The sequence below is a fragment of the Strongylocentrotus purpuratus genome, unplaced genomic scaffold, assembly GCF_000002235.5.
Source record: "Strongylocentrotus purpuratus isolate Spur 01 unplaced genomic scaffold, Spur_5.0 spur5_scaffold_9, whole genome shotgun sequence".
NCBI lineage: Eukaryota > Metazoa > Echinodermata > Echinoidea > Camarodonta > Strongylocentrotidae > Strongylocentrotus > Strongylocentrotus purpuratus.
Window position 1 is genome coordinate 30,826,239 of NW_022145615.1, and position 9,882 is coordinate 30,836,120.

Sequence of the window (9,882 nt, forward strand, 5' to 3'; positions counted from 1 at the left end):
TCATTTTCTTCTTTACCTGATTATTTGATACAAACATGCACATCTTTAAGTCTTTCCCGTAAACAAAGATGTTGCTCATGCTAAATCCCTGATGAAATGGCAGAATCGAACCTTTATAAGCCATAATCACAATCTTCCCAACATGTTTGAATTCCTCAAGTTATGATTGGCTCATTTCATGGTCCTCTACATGCAAAACATCTACCAATCTCCCTTTTTTTGTAGTCTTGTTGGTTCAGGATATACATGTAGATTTTGTACACAATTTACAACCTGATTTATCTGTGGGTGCTCTTGTGAAAACACTTAAAGCAAGTTCAACACTTTCAGTTGAATAGGTAAGTATTAAAACTGAAGTTTAGATAAGTATGAATCTCCAAAATTGTGAAGAAATATAATAATTTAACACATCAAAGAACTACATCGTATTCAGTCATTCTATTTTCTTTTTGTTTCCTTAATATTTAACACACACAAAAAGTACTCTAAATCCTAAAAATGTTATTGGCAGCACCTCGGACTGATTGTCAAAGTGAGAATTAATTGACTGTTCACATATATTTGTGATATCATTTGACCGGCAGATTATTTGCTACGTGACAAATTGCAACTGATTGCTTATTAATGTAGCAACTTTACATGTATTCAATATTATTTCTACAACTTTGGGTTCACCTAATGCCTACCTGCAAACCTTTAACATACAAAATTTGGAATCTACCATTCAAATATAATATTTCAGATAAAGAGAGGAATCTGGGGTTCAAACCAGTAGCTTGAAGACCCCCAAGAAAAAGATTAATTCCTCCAAAATAGGAATGGTTGGCAGCTATGCCAATGGGGTAATGCCATGTGACATGGCAAAAATCATTAAAAGCTCAATATCTTTGGAACTACACATATTGTGCAAAAACTCCTGCACTGCACGACATAAGCAAACAAATCTGGTTCAATAACATTACTGGCCAATATGTCACACAATCAAAAGATTTGAAATCGAGAAAAAAAATCCATAAATTCATGGATTAAAATTCCCTTACCAACATTCACATGCTCTAGCCTTTTTAGAGCAAGATGTTGGTTTTATTATTTGCTTCATATAATAGCATGACCATATTAATACATATTAATAATCAGTGGACATTTACACAAATGCACACTATGAGACATGAAACATTTTATTTTCTGGCAAGATTGAAATCAAAGTTGAATGGTGCTAAATCTAAACACTCTCCTTGCACTAAGGCCTAAATTCTATCACTCATAATTATATAATTAAAGCTAGCTCAGTCAAATAAAAAAAGCTCAATTTACAAGCCAAACAATATTAATTTCCTACTTGTTTAATCCAATCCAATCCAATCCAAAAGATATTTGATATAGCACCTTTTCCTTGCAGTTACAAAGCGCTGCAGAGTTGCTAAGTAAGAATCAACAGAGTATGTGTTGCAGCACTATATTTTTCTTACTCTGAAATTAAAACTGAATACAACCGAGAAAAGACTGCATGTAGTGGGACAAAAATCACGAAATATGACAGAAAGGCTGAGACTCTGTACCTTTTACAATACAATATTGTCCTTCATTCAAATATCTTCAATAGCATTTAATGCCCCATATTGTCAATGGTTTTGATGAATGTGGAATACACGGTAACTGCTTGTAACGGATGATATCTGTGTTGCCCTTGATTGTCATTATTGCAATCAACGTTTAGATAGGAAACATAAGAAAATAAGACTTTTTCTCAGAAGGGAAGACAAAATGAATCATTAGTGATTGATTGTTCATGTAGCTGCATTGTTAAGTGTTAAGTACTCTTTTCAAGAAATACTCTTAATACATTATTAAAACTCAATAAATTATCTTGACAGGAAAACTCTTTCTTGAATAAAGGTAGAATGAAAACTACATAAAAAGACAATTTAATCTCTTCTTTCATGAAGATAAAGTCAGCCTCAGAGACAATTTACATAGTTTTAGATACACACACTTACCTATCATCAGTGCACATTATATAATAGAAAGTTAGACACATTAATACAGGTGTAAGAGTAATGTTGCAATTATCATTAACAGGGAATCCTTCAGTCCCACGCTGGTTTGCTTCCAGCACATTGAAGGTTGACGTAAGGAATCCCTGCATTCACCCAAGAATCCTTGGGCCAATACTTTAGGACGGGACCCATCTCTGGACATTCGTTCATTGCATCGAAGTACGCAAAGAGGACACAGGCCGTGTACGCTGAGATGAAGACCATGATGTGCCAGGCACAGTGGAGGTACGGGATAGAGTAGGACTGCCAGAAGTCGCAGAGGAATCGATCACTGAGCCAGCAGCTGACCGATATTACCCACATCAAAGCACATGTCTTGCCCAGCTTGACAACACGCGGACAATGTGCCCTGCAGAGGATATGAAAGAGAGATGGGTCACAAAAGGGGAGGGAGAGGGCAAGGTATAATACAAAGAGAGAAGGCAGAGGAGGAGAGGGAGGAAGAGAGTACAAACAAGGGCAAAGAGAAAGGTGAGAGAGAGAGAGAGACAAAGGAAAGGTGAAGAGACCAAGGGGAAAAAAAGTGTGACCCCAGGGTAGAGGGAAGAGGAAGACAGAAAGAGGGGGTGGTGTTAACATTACAAGACAAAGCAGTAAATACATTTACACTCTCAAATTCATTGTAGTCATACATGTATGTCATCAGGCTAAGCTAAGTTTGCATTTATTGCTACAAGCAACACAAAATTTAATTCACAGAGACTCTCTCTCATAAACATGTACAACTAGACTCATATCTTCATATTGCACTGAATGCTGATTGCTGTCTAAATTTCACATGATATCTGCATTATCTGAATGATCATTCTGGTATTGTTTACTTAATAATCAAAGTTCATAGATTATAAATTACTGTACCTCCAAATCCTATTGTATTATTCCACATGATATCTGTCCTTCTAGAAGTGTAATCTGCATAACCTGAAAATCATTTTGGTATTGTTTACTTTAATCAAAGCTCATGGACTATAAATACCTCTTAATCCTATTGCATCATTCTGCCTGTACAGAAAATGAAATCATGTGCTCAGCTACATACACCATAAGAGTAAAACATTAATAATCAAAGCTAACCCATTGACTCCTGGAACCGAATGGCTCCTGTATTAAGCCTATGGGAATTAAACAATTCAGTAGTCAACTGGTTAATGTCCACTTACCTCCGGAGTTCTAACACCATCATGCATATGCAGGGTCCAATGAATGACATCATGACAAAAGAATTTACTGCCGGCCTCACCATGGCAAGGCAAGTACTGGCGACTGTGAATAGCAACATTATCCATTTGAATTTCTTCCTGTAAACAGAAAAAAAGACAACTCTACATTAATTCAAGTGTATTCCAATTTTCAAAGTCTCAAAAATCTATACTTTGGTCAGCTGAAATTAGATGTAAAACCCCATAGATGGAGAGCAAATAGTTCTGCTACAACTGATGGTACAGATTTTGCTCTCCAGATTATTATGCATACCGGTAATAAGTTTTAAACTTTGAAAATTTGTTTTTATTGTGCTGTCTAATTTAAATAAAAATTACAAATTTGCCCCAAAGTAGTACAAGTTAAAAAGAGATTTTAACCATGTCATTACGATGCTCTAAAGGATTTGGAGGACCATTTGTTATTCTGGCCCACATGCTGAATTTTCTTAGCAGTTTCCGGCATGAGACGTATGGTTTGTGGCTTTATTAGACAGTACCAACCCACCTGCTTCCTTTGATGTTTGCTGGGTAGTACCTTCGAGGATACCAGAGGGCCACTCCACAAAGAACAACCCAGATGATAGCCACCTCGTCCAGAAGCTGTCCAAACATGCTGAGGGTAGCATGGAAGTAACAGGAGAAGATTCCCACAACCATCAGCAGGATCCACATGATGTTGACGTGCCAGTTGTACCGGACAGCGTACTGGCGGAAGAGGTAAAGGAGGAGGGGAGGGATGACGAAGAAAAGGATGTTGCTGACCTGCAGAGGAAAGGATAAAGTGAAGTTAGAAATTAGAGAGGGAGAGAACTGAGGCACTGTGGTGTTGGTGATGGATCTTGACTCTCATACCAGGGCCCGTTGCATAAAACTTACCATTGATGGTAACTTTGCCATCAAAAGCAACTACCATGGTAACAGGGCTCAACAGCCAATCAAAATCAAGGTTTCCATGGTAGTTACTGTACCATTGATGGCAAAGTTACCATCAATGGTAAGTTTTGTGCAACAGGGCTCCTGGGTCTGATCCTTGCTAAGTGCTTGAAGCCTTGGACAAGGTGTTTTGCCCACATTCGTCCCACTCGACCTTGGTGTATCAAATGAGTCCCTGGCATTGTTGGGTCTCAGGGCTCACAGGATGGGTAATAACCCCTTAATTTACAGTATGCTGGATGAGCAATTATAATCAAAACTGAAAAGGCTACCTTAGTAAATATGACCAAATTTATTACTGTCATTTATTCTAAAACTGCTAAGTAAATTAGCTTAAATATAAGGTTCAGTACCAAGTATAACCTATTTAAGATAAAGATGTTTGTTTTGTCTGTTTTAATCACTCACTTTGAATAAAGGTCATTATCATAATACATAACTTTTTCCCGAAAGTAATTTGTTGTCAATTCTAATCAAGCAATCACACATTAAACACAGATCAGCACCATATTAATTGCAAAGAGGAGATTACAAGTGGCACATGCCTAGACATTTGATACGGCTAAGATTTGAAACTCAACAAGAACTTAATACTTCTCACATTAGTGTGGGAAAAACAATACTATTTCATTTATCATGAGTACTTGTAGTGTTATCACTTGAACATTATATGGCATATAACCCATTGGATTTTGGTTATAAACTATTCCATAGAGGAGTACACCCCAACCTGAATTATCTCTGGCTAAGGATCCGATAGGTTAAAGGAAAATCAGACATCTACTCTTTAAAAAAGCAGAAAAATCAGAGAAGCAGAGAAGTAGATTGGAGAATGTTTGAATGAAATCAGATAACGAAATTAATAGAGTTACATGCATTGTTCAAAAGTTGTAATCACTATACCTACAGCCACTTCAAATTGGCAGAATCAGTAATGTCACTGTCAGGTACAGTGACTGGACAACTTTCTCATTCGTTTCTACACACAACACTACTATGATGACAATTATTGAAAATGTATGACTAATAAATGAAGGTCTTTCCTTTTATAAAGAGGACCTATAATTACCCATAATGTATTTGAGTATTATCCTTAGGGAGAAGGCAAATTTGGATAAAATGTACACAACAAAAAGAAGAGTTGTCCAAGACTATGTCACAATCCACTGACCAAATTTCCAATTTTGAGATTCGCAAATATTTAGTGATCTCATATTTCAAACATTCATAACTCTGTAATTATTTGTCCATGCTATTTCAATTTTAGGCTATTCTATTTCTCCTATTTTCTGCTTTCATGGCAATGAACTCATTACAAGGATTGAATTGCCTTTTAATAATAAGGTAAAACAAAACAAACAGAGTTCTGTGTGAGAAAAAGCGAACTGCTAAGAAAGGCTACTGTTCATGGGCCACCTGGGTAACCTGAGGTCAATACGGAGGGATTAGTCCATTGTTGAGAGCAGATTAGCAGAACACTGCATGTACTTATTGTACTACTAACGTACTTTTCTATTCAAGGAGTACAGGTAAGCTTATTATGTCTCGACTAAACTTGAATAATCTATGTATACCTGTATGCATCAACTACATAGTACATACATGTACAGACAGGGCTTGACACTTTAGACAGGTGCCCCATAGCACAATGGCTCTCTTTATTATTAATTATTGTAAACCCTGACAATTTCAAAATTTAATTTGTTTCAACAGTTGGGGGGGGGGCAGGGATACAGACCCTTACTATCGATCTAGTCCTCCTATGAATAAAGTTAAGTCTTATGTATGTAAAACAAGATTCCAGAGGTAAAGCACTTTGTTGAAAAGATGTTCTTGACTGGGAGGCTATTAGAAAAGAAAATTTAAAGAGTCCTTTTCATTCTTCACAACATTCTCACTATGTCAAACAAGTAGATGACTAATGCCTACGGTACATATACCGGTACCTGCATATTGTATTTAAATCCAGATTGACTCTCAATCATTCATGTATTCAATTTAAAATCCCCTTGAAAATACTTGATCTCTAAGTTTAAAATATTTCAATTCCTATGAATGGTCTCAATACGTATAATAGAGGGAGACATCCTACACTCCTCCATTTTAATCCCCTCCAAACCCACCCCCATCCTACTATCAAATTTCATAAATGCTGTGTTGACATAGTATGGCGTCAAGCTGCCCATATAGATGTATGTACTTAACAGGGTACATGTACAGGTGTAGTTATCGATCTGTAAAGCACTTAGAGACATTATTGGTGTAGTTCACTACATGAAGTACAATATTATTCTTATGCAATAGTATTAATACACAATGCTGGTTCATTCCCCCCCCCCCCCCCCCTGAAGGCCATCTGGTCACAATTTAAGTCAAAGATGTACATCTTATGTATACAGTAAATGATATTTTCACACCCATTTTAAGTGATGCTTCGTACTGCAATAAGGCAAAATAGAAGGGACAAAAGCTGGCCAAGATGTATGGGGGTGGGGGGCAAAGAGCAAGTTCGATTAAATATTCATAAAAATTCCCACATTAATTAATAAATAAACCCATGAAGAAGAAAAAAATTAGTACCAGTCTTGCGGTTGTAGTCCTGCAATTACTAAATTAATACAACATAATTATATTGTAGCCATGACCACATTGGCTTTAAAGCCCCCCCCCCCCCCCCCCCCCCCTCCATCACAACCTTACCAATGAACAAAAACAAACCAGGGTGTACATAATATAATACTTACTGTATTGTAGAATTCTGCTATACCAGGAACTATTGCGTAATTATTCTCGCACCAATCAATGGCTGCACTCCCTCGTTCCAGATTGTCCATGACTAGCTCGTCTCCTTCAGATTCCAAGTTACGCAGGCACCTGTGCCTGTTCCTAAACAAACATCGGAAAGACAGTCATACAAACAAACTGTTTGGAAAGACAATACCAGAATTCAGTCTGTCTATTCCAGTTACAAGGAAATACCTTGTAAATAAAAAGTTAACCATCCAGAATGCCTTGAAAGGAACGGTTATACAATAGACTGTAAATAGACACCTATTCATAAATTTGTGTACACCAGTAATACTACCGGTAAATGCTTTAAAACATTTGGATATACAATTAATTATATTTAGACAAAACACAATCTGGTTACTGGTATCTGGGGACGAATGGAGTGTGGGTTATGTTGGAACTCGATAAAAAAAAGTAGCCAGGAAATTGATGAAGATGACGATCTTGATAATATTTAATGATGATGGTGATTCAGATGATTTATAATACCGGTATACTAGACCGAAAGCTTCAGTCTCTATACCGTCGGTTGTTCCACTAAGACTACGTCTGGCTCCACTAGACCTCCGGTTATAGAGACTGAACGATCGCCTATGCCAGCCTATGTTGAAGATATCACGGCTAGATTTTAGCCGTTAGGCCCCTCCCACAAACATGAACAAACTTGCCACGGCCGTATTGTTATGCCCCCAAAATCCCCCAAAATGTCATTTTACCTCGTGCATATCCAATTTTACATAAGGCCTAGGCTATAATACATCGGTTCCACTTACTAACTTGATTGAAATAATCCGTTTAATGGTCCCTTTTAAGGAAATTATGGGTCAAAATCGACATCCATGTTGAAAATCTTGCAAGCCGTGTTAAACTCTCGCTGCCGTCAATCTCATCCCTTCTAGTCTACGCCGAAGGCAAAAATGATTATGAAGGAAAAACTGTGATAACGCCATTACGAACATGTAGATGGCGCAGTTTTTCCTTCATAATCATTTTGCCTTCGGCGTAGACTAGAAGGGATGAGATTGACGGCAGCGAGATTAACACGGCAGAGTTTAACACGGCTTGCAAGATTTTCAACATGGATGTCGATTTTGACCCATAATTTCCTTAAAAGGGACCATTAAACGGATTATTTCAATCAAGTTAGTAAGTGGAACCGATGTATTATAGCCTAGGCCTAATGTAAAATTGGATATGCACGAGGTAAAATGACATTTTGGGGGATTTTGGGGGCATAACAATACGGCCGTGGCAAGTTTGTTCATGTTTGTGGGAGGGGCCCAACGGCTAAAATCTAGCCGTGATATCTTCAACATAGGCTGGCATAGGCGATCGTTCTGTCTCTATAACCGGAGGTCTAGTGGAGCCAGACGTAGTCTCAGTGGAACAACGGACGGTACATAGAGGCTGAAGCTTTCGGTCTACCGGTATACAAAATCATTCATAGCCAAAATAGGGAATGAAAACAAAACTTGGGTTAGAATCTAGATGCTGGGAGTAGGATGCTAGCCCAAGATCTAAGAAGTTGAGGTCTGCAAAAAGTGGAATATTATTTCTTTATTTCACAGTTCTACCGGCCGCAAACAGCAAAGGCCAGAGGAAAAACCCAGCTAAATCCCCATCCAGCTGACACCAATATCTACCCACACTTGCACTTACAAAGAAAAGGGTGAAATACAATCAGTAAGGCTTTGCGGACATGAATTTTGAGAGTTCATGAAAGTGTCACTAGACACTCAGTCTGAAACCCCGTCTAGCTCTGACTCACACACAATGCACTCAGCTAGTTCACGACCGACCACCATCTCTCTCTCTCTCACAGTCTCAGCTCAAAAATATCGGAGTCGGGCTAACTCGGCCCACGGGACTACTCGGCCCAGCTGGAAAAACTGGGCCGAGATGTCCCGACCTGATTAATCGATCGAGAGATACCAATGTGTATATGTTTGTGCTCTTTGTGACTTAATAATGCCCTTTCCAACCAAAATCTTTAATGGAATTGTGTTAAATGATACCAATGAAGACAATTATAACTTATCTTTACGGCCCAGTTTTCCCAGCTGGGCCGAGTAGTCCCGTGGGCCGAGTTAGCCCGGATTCAAAATATCACATGCATGCGAATGGACGCAGATGCAGTCGACCGGGCCGGCGACCAAGACTCGACTCTCTTGCAATAAATTCAAAGATCTAATTATTCTTACCAGAATATAACCTCAAGAATGGCCTGGGTCGTCTGATCTGCACATCAGTAGCAATACAGATATTTTAACTTGCACGTGTGTTTTAAAACTGCATTATTCGCAATTTGTACTGTTCGCGAATATATATTGCGCAGTCAATAAGAAACACCACATTGCATTACCACCGCATCGAGCTGAGATAGGCGATCTTTGTTATGCATGCAGCATACGTCATAATCAGCTGTTCGGCTAGAAGCCGTCGACATCAGATTACACGTGTTGTTGCTGTTGTTGTTGTTGTATTAAACGTGGTCATATCCGGTGCGCTATCATATTCCAAATCTCAGTTCACAGGAGATTCATTTCGGTAGAGAAAGGAAGTGTAAATTAGCCATCTTTCACTCGCGATATCACGCATTTTTATTTGAAAAGTACATCTTCCTCGTAATCAAACACCGAGTAACATCATGATGTAGAAGTTGTTGTTGCGTTGCGTAAAGTAAGACTTTATTTTTTTTGGAGGGGGCAGGGGGGCGTCATTTTTTTCTGCGGCACAGATTGGGGCTTTTTTTTTAAAGTGGTCTTGATTTAGCCCTAACCCTAACCCTAACCCTAAACTTTCACATACTGGCCCAACACGCACCTATAACCCCAATCTGTGCCGCCGGAAAAAAAACGCCCCCGGGAAACCCCAAAAATGTGTGGAAGCTAGGGTGGGGT

At 38.5% G+C, this 9,882-nt stretch overlaps 1 protein-coding gene across 2 annotated transcripts; it reads right to left on the reverse strand.

The window, feature by feature from the left end:
• Nucleotides 1-214: 214 nt before the first annotated feature.
• LOC594681 (alkaline ceramidase 2) lies at nucleotides 215-9,447 on the reverse strand. 2 transcript variants are annotated; one of them, XM_030976456.1, is made up of 5 exons: nucleotides 9,184-9,447; nucleotides 6,937-7,072; nucleotides 3,765-4,021; nucleotides 3,218-3,355; nucleotides 215-2,406 (listed from the first exon to the last, which is right to left on the reverse strand). In XM_030976456.1, the coding sequence occupies exons 2-5, from the start codon at nucleotides 7,024-7,026 to the stop codon at nucleotides 2,088-2,090; spliced, it is 804 nt and encodes a 267-aa protein (XP_030832316.1). In that variant the 5' UTR covers nucleotides 7,027-7,072; nucleotides 9,184-9,447; the 3' UTR covers nucleotides 215-2,087. The 2 variants fall into 2 exon arrangements, with proteins under 2 accessions (XP_030832316.1, XP_003728504.1); XM_003728456.3 differs by having other exon boundaries at nucleotides 6,937-7,078; nucleotides 9,184-9,445.
• Nucleotides 9,448-9,882: the final 435 nt, after the last annotated feature.

What these genes read in the sequence shown, in the direction of transcription:
- LOC594681 (XM_030976456.1), bottom strand. Translation starts at nt 7,026, where the DNA reads ATGGACAATCTGGAACGAGGGAGTGCAGCCATTGATTGGTGCGAGAAT. An exon ending in GCAAACATCAAAGGAAGCAG is followed by an intron (nt 3,356 to 3,764) that starts GTGGGTTGGTAC and finishes TTCTGTTTACAG; the next exon opens with GAAGAAATTCAAATGGATAA. An exon ending in ATGGTGTTAGAACTCCGGAG is followed by an intron (nt 2,407 to 3,217) that starts GTAAGTGGACAT and finishes TATCCTCTGCAG; the next exon opens with GGCACATTGTCCGCGTGTTG.